At 35.4% G+C, this 19,625-nt stretch overlaps 1 protein-coding gene across 1 annotated transcript; it reads right to left on the bottom strand.

Annotated features, from left to right (window-relative positions):
• Positions 1-670: 670 nt before the first annotated feature.
• On the bottom strand, positions 671-16,823 carry LOC128661017 (myelin P2 protein). Its single transcript, XM_053715160.1, has 4 exons — positions 16,666-16,823; positions 8,404-8,576; positions 4,451-4,552; positions 671-935 (listed from the first exon to the last, which is right to left on the bottom strand). The coding sequence occupies exons 1-4, from the start codon at positions 16,733-16,735 to the stop codon at positions 879-881; spliced, it is 402 nt and encodes a 133-aa protein (XP_053571135.1). The 5' UTR covers positions 16,736-16,823; the 3' UTR covers positions 671-878.
• Between the last annotated feature and the right edge of the window lie 2,802 nt (positions 16,824-19,625).

Below are 19,625 nucleotides of genomic sequence, written 5' to 3'. Positions count from 1 at the left end.
CTATCTCTCTGTCTGTCTGTCTGTCTGTTTGTCTATCTGTCTTAATCCCCTACTCATAATTTTTTAGCTATGTCTTCCAACATCTGGCTCAATTTCCTATTAATATTATTTTCTTTCCAATATCAATCTGTTTTTCTTTCTTATAGATTCCTTCCTCCCTTCCTTCCTTCCTTCCTTCCCGCCTTCCATTTCTGAAATAGTCTGCCTTTCATCCCTGTAGATGTCTCTCTGTTTATATCTCTCTCAATCTATCTATATGCCTGCCAGCATAGCTAGCTATATATTGGTATATTTTATATAGAACTCACTCTATCTATTTCTGGCATACTATCCCATTTATCTCTGTCTCCATATTCATTCTTCTTTTTCATCTGATTTGCTTACTCTTCCATTATACAGTATATATATATGCCTTCCCATTATGTTTCCTGACAAATCTTTATTTTTTTTTCTTCCATTCCTTTAACATTCCAATTGTTGCCTCTCAATTCAATATAGAAAGTACATGTTGCTATTACTGTATTGATAACTTTTCAGATCCATGTTTCAAACATAAAGTTATTTATAAAACAGTTGTTTTCCCAAACATTAGTGCTGCCACCCTTTTTGTCAGTCACCGTGTTGAGAATTATATAAACTACTGTCTTTTACAGAATATTCCACAACAGTATGATTTGTGACATTTTTTATTTAGGAACCACAGAGTTCAGATTAGTTACACCACTATTTTTATATTCAAATTGATAGAATTTGTCAGTGATTTTGATTAAGATCCCGGAAATAAAAAACGGTTTTTAAAGCCATGGTAGTGTAATTAAGTGTGGCTCATTGAACTGAGCTCTCCTCAAGTAGATTCAGCCTAATCATAAGACTGAATTTTATGTCTTCACTTTGTCATACATACGCACGCATTTCACATCGCCCATGGTACATGTCTGTAAGAAAAAAATATCATATTATAAAACTAAAATAAATGATTATTTTATATATAATAAATACAATCAGTTATAGCAAAGCATCTTTATGCTAAAGGAGCACTAAATACAACATCTGAACAATTGACAAATACACAAAATATTTTTTTTTGTCAAATTTCAAAAGTTAATATAATTTCCTCTCCTCTCCCCCTGTACCATGTGACAGCAATCAGCCAATTACAAAATGCGCATAGGTACATACTGTGCACTCTTGCACATGCTCAGTAGGAGCTGGAACCTCATATAAAAAGAATGTGCATGTTTTGATAATGGAATTATATTGGAAAGTATTTTTAAGTACAAGTACAATTTTCATATAAATATGGGCAACAATTGATGAACATAATCTGTAATTTACTAGTAATTAAAAAAATAATGAAAGTGCTAGATTACAAGTGGCGCGCTAAAGTTAGTGTGTGTCTGATATAGGAATATCGCAGGCGCATTAATTTACGAGCCTATTACAAGTTGAACGTAAATGTGTTCGATTGAACACAATCAAATTTAACGCGTGTCGGGTTATCGTGACTGTAGACCTTGTGTAAAGGGTTAGGGATAAAATAAAAGTTGCACCAAACACAAGATAAATACATTAAAATATACTTTTACACTCATAAAAAACACTATCTGATAAAAGTGAATCATACAATTATTTATAAACAATATATATATATATATATATATATATATATGTGTGTGTGTGTGTGTGTGTGTCTAAATAATAATTCCATAGTAATATTTAATGTGTTTTAATGTGTATTTACTGTAAATTTTTAACATTCCAATGTTCTTCACATACAGAAAAATTGTATTTTTATTGTAAGTACATATTTATATATATACAGTATATATCTGAATTTACCTATTCCTGTATATATATTCCTATAGATATAGGAGTATAGATATATATTTTAAATTAACAGTATCATATATCTATATATCTATAGAACTATATATTTAATAATGAAAAAAAAAATTCTATATGAAGAACATTGGAATGTAAAATATGTGTAACGTGCTTTGGGTTTTGCAATGTAGGTTGGGTTATAGCGCACATGAAAACGTAGTTATCTTAAGGCACGTTATTAAAATATTAAATATAAAATATTATACTTACTGTAAACGATTCTAAATAATCCATAGAATCTATATATTTTTTTATTTTAATACTTCAATAACGCGCCTTTAGATAACTACGTTTTCTTAAATAAAAAGAGAGAAGCGCTCAACCTGGGTACGAACAATAGCATAATAGCTTGTTCTATGACTAGTTACCACCCAAGAAGCAGCCTCTTTTTGCTCAACATGTGCCTTTCCCAGAGAAGAACTTTCCTGAAGCATATGAGTCTGACCCTGACTTCACAGTACAGCCCAGAAATACCAGGCAATCCCTCTCTGAACAAGAGAAACGGCAAAACCCCAGACGTACGTTTCGGCCTATTGTGGGCCTCGTCAGTGAGGTGCAACCATAACCCTCTAGGCACAATGAGCAACAGGTCCGCGTCTGGATTCCCACATCACACTTAGGGAGACTTCCCGAAGTGTCATAATTTGCATAAATAAAAAGAGAGAAGCGCTCAACCTGGGAACAAACAATAGCATAATAGCTTGTTCTATGGCTAGTTACCACCCAAGAAGCAGCCTCTTTTTGCTCAAGAACGTTTTCTTGTTTGGTAGATAAGAATGAAAATCCATCAAAATTTGGTAATTGAATGTTATTTACGGATTTCGAATGTTACTTTAGTTTTCGAATGTTCATAATTAGATCGAATATCCATATTCAACATTTCGAATGTAACATTTGATTTAAAAAATACTATTCAGAAGTTCAATAGTTCATGTGGTAGGGAATTTAGTAAATTGATACATAATAGATACGAAATCTATCGTAATATCAATTTGAATGTTTCTTTTTCGAATATCGCATAATTTGAATATTACATTTAAAGAGAGCATTAGAAATACTATTACAAATATATTTATTTGAATTTTTAGAATTCAAATATTGCATAATTCAAATTATTAGAAAAATTTGAATTGAATATTACATTTAAAGAAAGCATTAAAAATAAGATTACATTAAATGAATGTTAGAATGTTGTACAAACATTCAACATTCGAAACAAACGACTGAATGTGTAAAAATTTGTTTAATTTTTTGAATGTTGCAAAACATTTGCCCATCCCTAGAGCTAACCCAACACTGTGTTAAACCTACATTGCAAAACCTGAAGCACATTACCCATATTTTTTATTCCTGTATTCTTCACATGGAAACGTTTTAATTTTTATTATTAAATATATACTTCATAATGTTAATGTAAAATATATATCTATACCTATATACAGTATCTATGGGAATATATATACAGATATAGATATATACAGATATATATACAGAAATATGTATTTACAATAAAAACAACATATTTCTGTGTGTGTGGGGAACATTGGGATGTTAAATTGGAATAACTTCTGTCCGGCTAGTACGCGAGCAATTTTTGAAATTGTAATATGCATGCTAACACTTGGGCGCGAAAAGATTACTCCTAGCTAAGCTTACCCTCTATGGAAGGAGCTAAATAGCACACCACTTGTAATCTAGCCCAAAATGAGAAAATATGTGATTTCCCTTGTTATTCCTTTAGAGTGAAGTTGTGATCTCAGCAAGAGCTGAGCAGTATAATTCCATTAGTATAAAGATGCTCTGATTCAGATGGGCATGAAATCATTAGAGATTTCAATGTATTCATTATTTTATTTATTCATCTATACAATGTAATGTCTCCTAATAGTAATATCTAGGTAGACCTAGGGACGGATAAAGGGAACTTTCAGTCATGAAGTATAAAATACTTAGTGCTTAAAGTTCATGCTTAAAGTTCCTTTATTTGCCTGTAGTGTATGCTGCGCCTCAGGCCGCCCGCAACAGAACCCTATTTTTTCAATAAGGTGAAGTTTCCACCTCTTAGCCAATAGCCTTGCAACCCAGTTGGCATTATGCCGGATAGCTAGCACGCTATTGGCTAAGATCACCTCACTGATAAATAGCGTTTTGCCATGGCTGACCTGAGGCACTTAGTTCAGCATATGCTGCAGACAAATAACAGTCCCCTTTTATTATTGCACTGGTAAATCCCCTTTATTAATTGCACTGGTAAATCAAAAACGGTAGGATTTACCTTCACCTTAAGTTCTCCCTGCGATTCATAGATTGGCCCCTCAATAATGTTTACACTAAATACAGACACACTCAGGGTGCATTGCAGCATGATTTTAGCCTCCCAAAAAATGACACACAAAGAAATTAGAGCAAGATTTAGAAAGAGACAAAACCCCTACTGGATATTTATTTCTTTGTGTATATTGTATGAAACTACAAACACCAACCTTCACTTTTTTCATTTCACTGTGTGATAGATGTTTGCTTTTGTTCACTACAGCTCTTGTTATATTGTGCAGAAATAACTTACCACAACCATTTGTCCATTCACAAGTTCCCTCTTAATAGTGGTCTCTTTTCCATCCCACTTCTGCACCTGTATCAGTATTCCATCATTGCAGGTTATTATGGTCTGCATGAGAGACGTCATAAACTGGTCAGCAAATCAAGAAGCTTAATTTACGACAAGCAGCACATCCAGCCAATGAGCTTTATTATTATTATTTGCTAATTAAAGTGACAGCTTAACAATAACATTTTGTTAGAGCATTGAGTTTTAAACATATTTCCTTTTCACTATGTGTTTAACCACATGTGAATGATGTTAAAGAGATAGGAAAATCAAAATTAAACTTGCATGATTCAGACAGAGCATGTCATTTTAAGGCAATTTTAAATTCACTTCTGTTTTCAAATGTACTTTGTTCTCTAGGCAGTGGCGTCACTAGGGGGGTGCGGGGGGTGCGGGCCACACCAGGGTGACACCCTCCAGGGGGTGACACCAAAAAAAAAAAATTTTTTTTTTTTTTTTTTATTTTATTGAAATTCAATGTTGAGATGCATAGATTATTTTATTAGAGGCTGGCATTTGTGAAAATTAGTGGGACTGGGGAAGTTGTAGACACACAATTTTTTTGCCCCTTGAGCCAGTGCTGCAATTTCAACAAATAGTTTTCCCAGCTGCTTTTGCTTGTTTGTACTTTGCTCCTCCCCTGCCCAATTTCATGATGAATGTTGTGGGTGTGCCGTGGGGCTTGCAAAGTTGCGCTGCTAGCCTAAACCTGCCTGCCTATCTGTGCTCACTGCTCAGTGACATGCGGCCCAGTGCTGTGCACTGACAGACTTGGAACAGAGTCAGAGAGCAGAATTTGCAGAATTTTCATAGTTTGCGCGCCTAAACCTTTTCTTCAGTGATTTATTTTAGAGTGCTCTGTTTATCTTTCATCTGATGCTCTGCTGAGCCAGGGAGCAGCTCTAGGCATGAGCTTTATAATTAATGCAGTGCAGTTTACATATTTTGTATGTAGAGCTGTTTGCCTGTGTTTTTGTGTGTGTCTGCTTTCTGGGGGGGGTGACACCATGACTTACCGCACCGGGTGACACCAACCCTAGTGACGCCACTGTCTCTAGGTATCAGTTTTCTAAAAAGAATATGTACATATCCTACACTAGAGGGAACTAGCTAGTGATTGGTGCCTGCACACATTTGTCTCTTGTGATTGGCTGACTACATGTGTTCAGATTGCTTCCAGTAGTTCATTGCTGCACCGTCAGCAAAGGATATCAATAGAATGAAGCACATTTGATAATAAAAGTAAAATGGAAAGTTGTTTAAAATAATATGTTTGATCTAAATCCTGAACGAAAATATTTAGGTTTCATATCCTTTTAACATAATTAAAGTCTCATAACAAGGAGCAATGCATTGTTTCTCTTAACTATCACCTATATGCTGATGATACTCAGATCTACCTACCCCCCCCCCCCCCCACCGCTGCTCTCTCTCCTTCTGTCCTTTCTTATATCAGTGTCTGCTTATCTGGCATTTCTTCTTGTATGGCCTCTCACCACCTAAAAATCAACATGTCCAAGACTGAGCTCCTTCTAATCCCCCCTTCTATTTCTACCCCGGTTTCTAACTTTTCAATTACTGTTGGTGACACCACTATCTCCCCATCACCCCAAGTCCGCTGCCTAGGAGTTACACTTGACTCCAATCTATCCTTCATACCCCACATCCAACAACTCTCTTCATCCTGTCGCAACCACCTACGCAACATCTCCAAAATTTGTACGTTTTTGAGTGTTGAAACTACTAAACAGCTAATCCACTCCCTGGTAATTTCCCGACTTGACTACTGTAATAACCTACCAACTGGCCTCCCTCTAGCCCACCTCTCCCCTCTTCAATCCATCCTAAATGCCTTTGCTAGGCTAATCCACCTCTCCTGACGCTCTGTATCTGCTGCACCTCTCTGCGAGTCCCTTCACTGACTCCCCATTCACAGCAGAATTAAATTCAAAATTCTCACCCTGACCTTCAAAGCCCTCACCAATGCAGCCCCCCCTCACTCATTAACAAATATACTCCAGCCCGCCCCCTAAGATCTAAGAATGACCTGCTCCTTGCATCTTCTACCATAACCCTTTTTGTTCAGGGAAGCCTCCAAATCAGTAACAAATTAATTCCACTTGCCTAATAACCGCCCTCATCTAACTCCACACTAACATCATTCCCACCTTTGCAGTCCCCACCTCATGTTTCTCACCCTCCTACCCATCTAGATTGTAAGTTCCCACAGGAAACAGGGCCCTCAATTCCCCCTGTATTTGTTTGTTAAACTTTGTCTGATGTCATTTATATTGTATTGTACTGTACTTTTATCTTTGTACCCATGGACAGTGCTGCGGAATCTGTTGGCGCTTTATAAATAAAGAATAATAATAAAAACACAGATGGTGAGCCAATCATGAGTGGTATATAAATGTATCCATCAATCGTCAGCCAAGAGCCATACTGGAGCATGTTAAGTGCAGGACTTTAACAATGTATTTAATCCTTTGCAGGACTTAAACACATAGTTAAAAAACTATTTGTTGAAAAGCACAATTCTCTTATGAAACAGAGCATTACATTTTTACACCTTTAAACTACTTTCAGAAACTAGTTAGACAAATATTTTCCAATTCTAATAAAAATTTAAATCAGTTTTACAAATCTTAGCTTTGGTTGTATTCAAGGACCCTATAGATTCCTACAAAGTGATTCCCAGAAAATAAATAAGACAAAATATATATGCTGTAAAAAAGAATGTGCATGCCATAGAGAAATAGAAGTAGAATTTATAAGTTTTGTCTCACAATATCTGCTGTCATTTACTTGTAAGGTATTTTAGTGGTATATTGTTCCCTTATTAAATTGTCTCCACACCTGCAAATGACAAGCAGTTAGTGACAATATAAATATGTAAATACCACCTATCCCTGCATTTATACACTGCATATAACTGGCTGAAAAGCAAAGAGATATTCTGAAATGTTACCTTGTAAAAGTGGAGCAAATAAAACAGAATTCACTTATACAATAGCATGAAATCTTCTTTGGAATTTACCAGTATATGTGTGTGTGTGTGTGTGTGTGTGTACGTGTGTTTGTGTGTGTGGCAGACAGGCAGATAGACAGACAGTCAAGCAGAGAGACAGACAGTCAGAGAGGCAAACAGAGAAAGAGGTAGATAGATAGATAGATAGATAGATAGATAGATAGATAGAAAAGATAGGTAGATAGATTTTTTTTATAATTAATAATCACATAGTTTTCTTTTATTTATTGTAAAATATTCCAAATTCTGAGCTTGGCTTATGCAGTGGCTTTTGCTGCAAAATATTTGATATTTCCAACCATATATCCCCATTTTCTCGCACATACCATTTATAATAGACAGGCAATAGCACGTTTCTCTAAAATAAGTACTGTCATACAATTAACTAAAGCTTTGCTAAGTCATATTAAGGAATTAAGCCTAAAAGTATTTTTCATAAATGTAACTGTACTAAAGTTCATAGTGACTGAATTTTTTAATCTAAGTACACCTTAAATAAAATGTTAAAAAGCAAATCTATCAGACCCATGTGACTACAGAACTCAGAAACAATTTTTGAATATTAAAGAGACTTTACAAAATTTCTAATCATTAAAATTCATTGCAAGACAAGTTTTTTAGAATGTTGCAACCGTTTCTGGAAGCCAAAGAGTTTAAACAATATAAAATCTGAGAATACTAGCTAGAACATAAAGCCTAAGGGGTATATTTATGAAAGTGCGAGCAGGCATGATACGATGTAGCGTATCATGTCCGCTGCACATCAATCCTCAGAGTAGGCGGACAAGTTATGGCGCAGCGGTCTTTAGACCACTGCTTCATAACTTCTGGAGGTTGATAAATCAGCCTCTAAGAGGTCAGTAGCCCCTATAAAAATTACCCTTGTTTTCCTGTTATCTGCTGTGGTTTCATCAAATTCTTCTCCCAGTCTGAACTTCATCTCTGTACTTTTTAAAGTGCTCTCCGTTTTCAGACTAATTTCATCCCCATTCCTAGAAAAGATCACATTGGGCTTTGCCATTGCACCAGCTTTTCTTGTGGCAAAGCCAACTCCTATAAAAAAAGAAAATGAGGACAGATATATTAAAGATCATACGGTTAGCACTGTTATTACTTACCTACCACAAGCACTATTTAGGAAATTGAAATGTAATTTATTTCCAACAATATACACTCACTCATTTCGGGCTAGATTACGAGTGGTGCACTAACTGTTTTACACCCGTTTGCGCTCAATTTAAATACCGCTCGTATTATGAGTTGAGGGTAAATGCAAACATGCGAGTGCAAACTCGATTTATGCTAGAGTCATTACAGAGACTTGAAAGCTCTGGTTAATTGTTGCTCTAGACAAAAAATGTTGCACAAAACAAATCATAAATACATTTAACATTACAGTTACACTTTGGGTGTTAGGGTTGGGTTTTAGAGCTCCATTAAAGTCTAAGGGGAAATGCGGGAATGCAATTAAATGTTCGCAACCTCACATAGACTATCTTTTATCGTATGTATGCACAAGAGCACAAACGATTTACTTTCAACTCATTATATGAGTGTGAAACGCTGAGCACAAAAAATGTACGTCTAGCAGATGTAATGCTTGAAAGGAAGTGCAAAATTGCACTCTACTTGTAATCTAGCCCTTGGTCTTTAAAACATAGGTTCTCATGTATTTTTATACATCTGGAATAATTTTCAACATCCTGTGATACCATTGGTTTATGTTATACTCGTACTATCTCAGTAACTACATTTGTAACACAAAGATAATTAACAAAAATATTGTAAACCAGGAGGCATTCATCAGCCATATAAGACAATGTACAAGAGGATATAAAGCTCTCCGCTCTAGCAAGATTATCTGAGAAGTCTTGTCAGTACTCTGGGGTTCCACAAAGAATGTTATAAAGGCAAATTTTAGCTCTATAGCTGTTTATCTAGTTATGCAGATTGCAGAGTTATGTGAAGGAGAGACACATAATTGCAATATAATGCATTAAAAAAGATCTTGAAGATCTGCTTGATTTCTCTCCATGCTGATGAATTTGTATCATCAGGCCAAATGTGTTTCATCATCAGCCTCTGGAATCCATAACTGAAGGATATATGATACCCATGGGTGTTTCAGCATATAGCTTGTGGATCACAGGTCAAACATATTTTTAAATAGTTTAAAACATTTGTATAGCACACACATCTGATTACAACTGAAAAATAAAGTTTTAGAATTGTCCAAAACAGGTGTTTTGGACAATCTGTAGACCAGATTATTATAATTAATTGAAACAGCCGCCTAATATCACCTATAACTGTATCATCAAAGCATGAGTACACATAGAGATGAGGCAGATGCAAATCACCTCTCACTGAGGTAGAATTGCCTGCTTCAGCTGAGGAGTAACAAAACCTCCTATTAGAATAATGGTGGATAAACAGCTAATGATTTAATCCACTACATGTGCGGTTTAGAGAAGTCAAAAGGATTGGTCCAGAAAATAGCACTACAGAATCAGGCTGTGGTTTATAAAAAAAAATAATAATAATAATAATAATAATATCTAATAAAAACACAAATTCAGAGGATTAGATAAAAATCAATTTTCAATGGTTGATGACATGAAAAGGGAGTAAAATAAATAATGCTTATTGCAAAGATATTTTACTACACATAACTACACATTTTATATAAAAATGTCAAAGTGCTTACTGCAGATCATGGTAAAAATACTGCGAGGATTAAATGAGAATTTTTTTTTTTTTACTGATGATGCCACTTAATAAATTAAGAACACTTTCTCATTCGAAGGACAAAGATATATGTCTTGTGTAAAGATATTTCCTTCCTTTCTTGCTGTTTTGTTACTTGATTCTGTTTTAGTTGGCATTTTTCATTAGTTGATGTTATTATCATTTATTATATACTTATTACCATTTATTTTAAAAGCACAACCAAATTCCATAGCAGTGAATATTTCATGTTAGTGCTTCTGAGAAGTTCATGACTAAAAAAAAATGTCATTATAGAAGTAATATGTATTCTCCATAGAATGATTTCTTGTTTTCGGTATGTGGCACATTTTTTTTATTCAGCAAGTAATTATGTACTAACAATCGCCTAGATTATGAGTTTTGTGCTAAACAGGGTGCGAAAATAATGCCAAAAAAGTTGCGTTATTTCACTCTTTATAGCGCAGTCATTACGAGTTACTGAAAAGCCTCCTTGTGCTGTGCATTATGGTGCGTTAAGCTCCATACCGCACAAAAGCCGAGGGATGATTTGACGTGCTTGTGCACGCTTTCCCTCATAGACAGCAATGGGGAGAAAGTGTTAGAAAAAACCTAACACCTGAAGTGCGGAATGGTGATCGCTATAATGCAACCCCATTGCTAAATCTAATCTACAAAATTACCAGTACCTGAAAACCTAGTATCCTCACTGCTATTGCAAACAAAGGGGTTAATTGCATTGGAGTTTATTGGGTGCATGGCTGTTTAGGGGACATGATTGAGAATGAGAAGGGGTGAATTGTTTTTAAGGAGCTATTGCATTGGGGGTCTCACGTTTAATGGCTCTGTTTTAGTGCACTGCATAGGATTTAGACTTCATTCTTTTACCTAGTGATTTAGCACATATTCTCCAAATGTTAATAGTGGGGGATAAGCCAGCCAGAAGCTACACTTTCCTGCAGAATATGTAGGTCTGCTCTTATTTTGACTTTCATACATGCTTTGTAAATGCGTGGCCCCTCATGAAAAAAAAATGCCCCCCATTTCATTTGTTCTGGAGTCGACCCTGCATAAACCCCTAGTCTAAACATCTCTAATCCACCTCTCCCCGACATCGCCGACACTAATAAAAGTTATTAACCCCTAATCCGCTGCTCCACAACATCATCAACACTAAATAAAGGGATTAACCCCTAATCTGCTGCTTCCCGACATCGCCAACACTAAATAACAGTTATTGACCCCTAAACCGCCGCTCCCCAACATCGCCGCCACTAAATAAAATTATTAACCTCTAAACCTCTGCCTCCCACATCTCTGCCACTTAATAAACCTATTAACCCCTAAACCCCCACATTGCAAAACACTAAATTAAACTATTAACCTCTAACTTTAAATTGAAATTACAATATAACTATATTTAAATTAAAAAAAACTTACCTGTGAAATAAAAATAAACCTAACATTAAACTATTAATTAACCTAACCTTACTATTCTAATAAAATAAAAAAAAACTAACAATTAAAAATTTAAAAAAACTAATCCTACGAAAAAATTAAAAAAATCTAACATTACATAAAAAAATAAACACTAAAATTACAAAAAAATAAAAAAACACTAAAATTACAAAAAAATAATAAACAAAATTATCAAGAATAAAAACAATTACACCTAATCTAATAGCCCTAAAAAAATAAAAAAAAGCCCCCAAAATAAAAACACCCCCTAGCCTACAATAAACTACCAATAGTCCTTAAAAGGGCCTTTTGTAGGGTATTGTCCTAAGTTAAACAGTTCTTTTACCTGTAAAAAAATACAAAGTCCCCCCAACAGTAAAACCCACCACCAACCAACATAAAAAACCTAGTTCTAAAAAAAAAATAAGCTTCTAGTAAGGTTAGGTTAATTTATAGTTTAATGTTAGGTTTATTTTTATTTAACAGGTAAGTTTTTATTTATTTAAATATAGTTATATTGAAATTTTAATTTAAAGTTAGGGGGGTGTTAGGTTTAGTGGTTAATAGGTTTATTTAGTGGCCGCGATGTGGGAGGCTGGGGGTTTAGGGGTTAATAGGTTTATTTAGTGGCGGCGATGTCGGGGAGCGGCGGTTTATGGGTTAATAACTTTATTATAGTGGCGGCAATGTCAGGGAGCGGCGGTTTAGGGGTTAATATATTTAAATAGTGTTGGCGATGTGGGTGGGAGGCAGATTAGGGATTAATACATTTATTTAATAGTCACGATGTTGGTGGGCGGCAGATTAGGGGTTAATATGTTTTAAATAGTGTTTGCGATGCAGGAGGGTGGCGGTTTAGGGCTTAATAAGTAGTTTATGGGTGTTAGTGTACTTTGTAACATTTTAGTTATGAGTTTTGTAAAACATTTTTGCTTTGAAAAATCCATAACTACTGGTATCAGATGGCGGCATGGATCGTGTCGGTATAGGCTGTAACGCAAGCATTGTAGCCGGACCGCACAACCTGTAATACAGGCGCTATGAAAATCCCACACTCAAACATCATTTTTTTGAGTGCGGAATGAACGTTGCGTTACAGGCTAAAATGCTTGCGGTATAGCTATACCAACACGACTCGTAATATGCGTTCCTGGCCATTCCAGCGTAATGGCCATTTTTTCAGTGTTAAAAGCCTTAACGCAAAACTCGTAATCTAGGTGAATGTTACTATGGAGATGGAAGTAAACTGCCTTTTTAATAAACCACATTTAAATTAATTAAAGAGATATGAAACCCAAACATTTTCTTTCATGATCCAGATAATACAATTTAAGCAACTTGCCAATTGACTTCTATTATCAAATTTCCTTTTGGTATCATTTGTTAAAGGGGCAGTAGATGCACTACTGGAAGCTAGCTAAACATATGGAATGAGTCAATGACAAGATACATATATGTGTAGCCACCAGTCAGCAAATAATGCATTGCTGCGTCAGAGCCTAGATGCTTATGCTTTTCAATAAATGATACCAAGAGAAAGAAGCAAATTAGTAACAGAAGTAAACTGGAAAGTTAACCATTGCATGCTCTATCTGAATCATGACCTCACTGTCCATTTTTAAAAGTAACAGAGTTAAATGTTTAAATTACCAGATGAACAAGAACAGTTTTTTAATTCACAGGTCTGTTGATTTGTATGATAACAAACATATTGGGGCCTTCAGGCTCGCCGGAAACAGAGGTTATGCTCCATAACCTGTCCACCTGCTCTGAGGCGGGGGACAGAAATCGCCAGAAATCAACCCGATCGAAAACGATCGGGTTGATTGACACCCCCTGCTAGCAGCCGATTGGCCGCGAAACTGCAAGGGGCGGTATTGCACCAGCAGTTCACAAGAACTGCTGGTGCAATTATAAATGCCGATAGCGTATGCTGTCGGCATTTATCAATGTGTGGCAGACATGATACGCTATATGGGATCATGTCCGCTCGCACAATCATAAATAGGCCCCATAAGCTGATGATAAAAACCTTGAAGATACTCCCTCTTCACTTCATATACACAGATTCATTAAAATATATCTCTGTATGTCTATAGCCACAAGCTTCCTAACTTCAAGCATTATTTAATCTGTATTGAGTCCTCATATACACAGCTACCAAATCTGGAAAAATAGTTGATCTACTTGAAAATGTTTATTGTTTAAAAAGATAGATAATCTCTTTATTACCCTCTTTGAGTTTTGCATAACCAACACAGTTATATTAATACACTTTATCACAGTGCTTTTTACAAATTTTACATTTAGTCCTGCATAACTTCACAGGAGTGAGCACGTTATCTAAAATGGCACACAGGAACTAGCACTTTCTGGCTATGAAAAGCTAATAACATGCCCTAAGATTATAAAGTATATTGATATAATAATGTTTGTTATGCAAAGCTGGGGAATGGGATGTAAAAGCGTTATCTATCTTTTTCAATTATAACAAAAAACAAGTAAACGGTCTTTTTAATGTACACATCTTGTAATGTCACAAAAAGCTTACTAACATTTTCAATACTATCCCAATTATAAGCCAGATTACAAGTGGCATGCTATTTTTTTTTCTTTGCTTACGAGCAAAAACCACTGAAAGTAAATGTTAATGTGTATTAAAGTAAATTGTTTGTGCACAAGTAAAAGTTGATGCGCACTAACTTCAGGACTTCAGATTAACTTCTCCTCCCTATAGAGTTCAAATTTTTTTAAAATATATATTTTCTGTACATAAATAAACACATAAATACACATATATATATATATATATACACTCATACACATATTTATCTATATCTTATAGCCCTTTCCAGTCAAATACCTTGTCAGTCATATACCATATACTTTTAACCCTTTGAAATAAATGTTTTAAATATTTATTTGAATAATTTTTATCTGATATTGTATATAAGAGTGTAACACTTTATTTTTATGTACTTATGTTGATTTTGGTGACTTTTTTTTGCCCCTTACACTAGGGGGTATATTTATTAATGTGCGAGCTGACATGATACAATGTAGCGCATCATGTCCGCTGCACACCGATAAATGCTGACAGATTTGCGGCCAATCGGCTGCTAGCAGGGTGTGTCAATCAACCCCATCGTATTTGATCAGGTTGATTTCTGTCCGCGGCCTCAGATCAGGCAGACAAGTTATGGAGCAGCGGTCTTTAGACCGCTGCTTCGTAATTTCTGTTTCCGAAGTTATGATAAATCGGCCCCTAGGTCTTCAGTCGCCTCAAGTGCACCCCTTCACCTTTAACTTGTAATATGCATGCAAGTTAGTGCAGCCGTGCACCCCTTGTAATGTAGCCCTATGTGTTTTCATTTTAATTTTAGTCTTGGAGGAATATTATTTTAAAATTATTTTATCCTATTGCTCGACATACTTCAAACTTAGGTGATACATGAGCAATGCAAATGCAAATATTCAGTTGTTGATAATCCTTTGTTTTAAAAACGTATTCTTCAATACTTTAAAACACTAATCACAAGTTGTGAATTCTCTACAAAAAGATGGTTTTTAATGACAACTCCCACAGCTCTATTGGTCAACAATGATACTTCCCTCAAGCACAGAAACAAAGCAAATTTTGTTTCAAGGCAGGAACCTCCATATTTCTAATAAATAAAAATGAATCCATATTAAGATGCTCTCTTTTAGATTCAAGAAAAAAATACTTTATTGTCCCTTAAAATAGTAACAGTGACTGCTTGAAGGGTAATATGGTTCTAAATTATTTTAAAAAGTTATGTTTTGAATATACACTGGTAAAGACTTAAGCACAGTTATGCTTTAGCCTCTTGTGGTCTCTATAAAAACAACCCCTGTCTAATCGTGAATATACTTTAGGCCATAAGCAGTTCAGCTAGCTATAAGTACTAGAAGTACCAATAATAATGATACAAATAATAAAAAAAATATAAACCATAATAACTTTAACTGCAGATACATTCTATAGCAATGTTCAAAATGCAGTAGAGAACTGCATTCCTCACATAATATGACAAAGATAACACCACAAAACAACCACCTGTTTCTAATAATGAAAATGGAAATTAAAAAGCAGACAAAACAAAGCAACAAGATGTCTGGTTGAGCTTCCCTAGTGGTTTTGTGTACTCAAAGTGAGGTTAGACAGCACAAGAGGTTCATGGGAAAGGGGTTACTGAAGTGCTACCCTACACTGAAAGCATGCAGTATGTTTGTAAATGAATGTGTATGCAATAAAGCACAATGATATTTTGCATCTGATTGTCAAAAAAGACCAGTTTGTCCCAGATTTAGACAGACAGATATAATGTATGGAAAAGACGATTCCAGCATAGAAACTGGACAGGATACTATAGAAAGCACTCTTCCCTGTGATGTAGGAATAGTGTAGAAAGGATATTAAAATATATAAACTTTATTAGTTATGATTAAAAATGGTTAACACAATATAAAAACATATGCAGCAAGTAAATGTTTCAATGTCTCGAAATTGATACTTAGCACCTCTACACTACATATAAAATATATGAACACATTTTGTTCACTATTAAGTAACTATAGTGTTCCCTCTCGTAAATAAGAGTGGTGCCGTTGTTTTTCTATAGTATAAGATATAATGTGTGATCTTGCTATGTAAGCTGATGAAATTGAGTTAAATGTAAATATTACTAAAACGACATCAGTGTTTTAATTTTATTTGCATAATTTTACATGGCTGCAGGTTAACATTTCTGTCCTCAGTTTAACCTCCAGTGTATTGGGAATTGATGCTGTAAAATGCCTAATGCCCTGAAGTATTGTGCCTCTTTAATCAGGGAAATTACAAGCAGGTACCTGGCAGTCACATGTAAATGATGCCACTACAGCACAGTAGGTGGCAGATACTTATGCTGCATCCAAAAGCAAGCTGAGCCCTTACCTAGACTTTGCATGTACTCATCAAAGCCCTGACTGTCACACAGCTTCCAGGTGCCCACAAACTGGTCCATGATGTCCTTTGGTAGAAATAAGGATGCAGAGAGCAGCTCACAGGGGAATGTAGAGTGCTGAGGGCATAGGGGGATGCAGGCTGTGTTTATAGCAGCAACTCTGTGCACAGAGGCTGGACACTGACGTCAGGGGATCAGCCGGCTGCCCCCTCCTCAGTTCTACTCTTTGTCTGGACAGTGCCAGGTCAGCTCATTCTATGCTGGGCTGGCCATGTGCCAGAGATCAGATGGCTCATTTGGGTCAGAGGGGATGCTGCTGTGCAATATTGGTTTCCTAATAGTCTGCTGTGTTGTTATTTTAGCATTTATTTTTTTATCTTTTTGGTGACATAGCATTCACTGCCTGTTGCCAATGCTGGCACAATCTCACAGCAACAATTATACATATAATTATAGCTTCCTACTGATTTTATACAATTAGCAAGTACTTGTGTTCTATTGGTTTTATCCAAGTTAAAGGGACATATAACTCAAAATGAAACATTCACAATTCAGATACAACAAAAACTTTAATTTGCTTCTGTTTTTAAATGTGCCTCTTTCTTTTGGTATCCTTGCTGAAACTTAGCTCCTTTCCATTACACCATTATATCTTGAGCACTATATATATATCATTGTTAACAAAATTGTTGCAAACCCTGCTGCTAGTGTTCAACACACGTGCACACTCATAAACCTACCTCAGTATGTTCTCAATGAAAGGGGATAAGTTTCCATAAAGGATACCAACATAGGGCAAGAATACAAGTGATGCGCAACAGATGCGCTAGCTTAACGGCGATTTCGTGAGCCATTTTTCTTCGGCTGATATTACAAGATGGGAGAAATCGCCATTACGTTACCGCAATAGTCCTTTCCGCATCAATCCATATCGCGATCTAAGAGCTCTCATAAAGTGTTTTCTGGAGCTAAAAAGTTTCACAAAACACAACAAAAATACATTACAAAGTACACTTATACCCATAAACTACACGATTAACCCCTAAACCGCCAACCCCATACATCACCAACCTTAAATAATACTATTAACCCCTAAACTGCAATCACTCCACATCGAAAACCATAATTAACATTATTAACCCCTAAACCACCATCCCCCCACATCGCAAAATACTTAAAAAGGAAAGCTTTCATCTTATTGGCTGATTTGAATTTGAAGAAGTAAGTGAATAGGAATGCAAAGGTACCCCTATTTAAAAGGGGTACCTTGCATTCAATCTTCAGTGTGCGGCTGGAGACCGCATGAAGAGGAGCTCCCTGTCGATGTGCAAAAGACTTCACAGCCGCCAACAGGAAGAATATAGAAGATGGACCTCCGCCACCGGGATGAAGATAGAAAATGGACCGCTGATGGATAAAAATGGATGAAGATAGAGCGCCGCCCATCATCATTGGTGAGGACAAATTTTGGGCTTAGAGTTATTTATTTTTTTTGTGTTTTTTGGGGGTTGTTTTTTTTTTTTAAGATTAGGGATTTATTTATTTTTTAGGGGCAGAAAAAGAGCATGCCCAGCCAAATGTCTTTTTCAGGATAATAAGTAGTTTAGATTTTTTTGAGTTAGGTTTTTTTTTTTGTGGTGTTTGGGGCTCTATTGGTAGTTTATTTTTAGAATAGTTTTTTTTTATTTTGGGGTGTTTTTTGGGGGTATTAGAATAGGATTAATTTTTTATTTATTTTTTATTTTTTCGTGATTGTAGGGTTTTGTTTTTTTATGTAATTATTAGGTTTTTGTTTTTTTTGTAATGTTAGGTTTTTTATTTTTGTAATGTAGGTTTTTTATTTTTGTAATGTAGATTTTTTTTAAAGTAATGTTATTTTTTTATTTTTTGTAATGTATGTTTTTATATTTAACTAATGTTATTTTTTTTTGTTACGGTAAGCCTATCTTTTAATTTAATTTTACAGGTAATTTTTTATTTATTTTAAGATAGCATATTTTTAAATTAATTTATTGGTATATTAATTGGTGTAAGGTTAGGGGGTTTAGATTTTAATAAATTTGCGATGTGGGGGGTGGTGGCTTAGGGGTTAATAGTTTATTTATGTAGTTTGCGATGTGGGGTGATGGCAGTTTAGGGGTTAATAGTTTATTGATGTAGTTTGCGATGTGAGAAGTGGCGGTTTATGGGTTAATAGTTTATTTGTGTAGTTTGTGATGTGGGGGATGGCGGTTTAGGGATTAATTGTATTATTTATTGTTTGCGATGTGGGGGGTGGCGGATTAGAGTTTATTAGGCTAGGGACTTATAGTAGGGTGGGTTTTTTTTTCACTTTTTTTTTGTCAGGGTGTAAGGTTTTTTTCAACTTTTTTTTTCCTTTGATTTCTATGGGAAAACACATGCACGTACACGCCAAAACTCAGCTAGTAATGTTTGCGATTCGCAGGCTACCGTTAGTGAAAAAACATATTTAATAGAAAATATGTATAGCAAGACAGGGTCCCTTTTGGATGTCTATAGGCTGCTGTCTCTGTTGCCTAAATAATTTTACTTATTTAGCTTGTACAGTAGGTGCAAGCACACTGAGGCCATGACAGCAGGGGGCATTACCTGCTGCTCACAATATATATATATATATATATATATATATATATACACATACATATATATTATATTCCTTTTGTTTTACTAAGCCTCTGAAGTTTCATTTTGGCATATATCTGGCTTGTGTGTCTGTTCAAAGGTCATGACAGAGTATATAACTGCAGACATCCCAACCTGCCATAACTCATTTCAGGGAGGTGGCTTCAGCGGCTACTGCGCTATGTGCTGCGCCCCCCCAGGTTATATACTGGACACCTGGAAATCCTAAATAAGATAGAGAATTATCATTAAAGTAGCTTTCCACTAAAATCACATTAAAAACAAAGGTAGCTTTATTGCATAAACA

This window comes from Bombina bombina, chromosome 5 (assembly GCF_027579735.1).
Source record: "Bombina bombina isolate aBomBom1 chromosome 5, aBomBom1.pri, whole genome shotgun sequence".
Taxonomy (NCBI): domain Eukaryota; kingdom Metazoa; phylum Chordata; class Amphibia; order Anura; family Bombinatoridae; genus Bombina; species Bombina bombina.
Note: the sequence above shows the minus strand (reverse complement) of the source record. Positions and strands in the feature narration are given on the sequence as shown.

Excerpts from the sequence above, each read along its gene's own strand:
- LOC128661017 (XM_053715160.1), bottom strand. The coding sequence starts at position 16,735 with ATGGACCAGTTTGTGGGCACCTGGAAGCTGTGTGACAGTCAGGGCTTT. Across the intron at positions 4,553-8,403 it reads CAGATAACAGGAAAACAAGG|ACCATAATAACCTGCAATGA; the intron begins GTAATTTTTATA and ends TCTCTCATGCAG. Across the intron at positions 936-4,450 it reads TGAATGGACAAATGGTTGTG|ACATGTACCATGGGCGATGT; the intron begins GTAAGTTATTTC and ends TTTTTCTTACAG.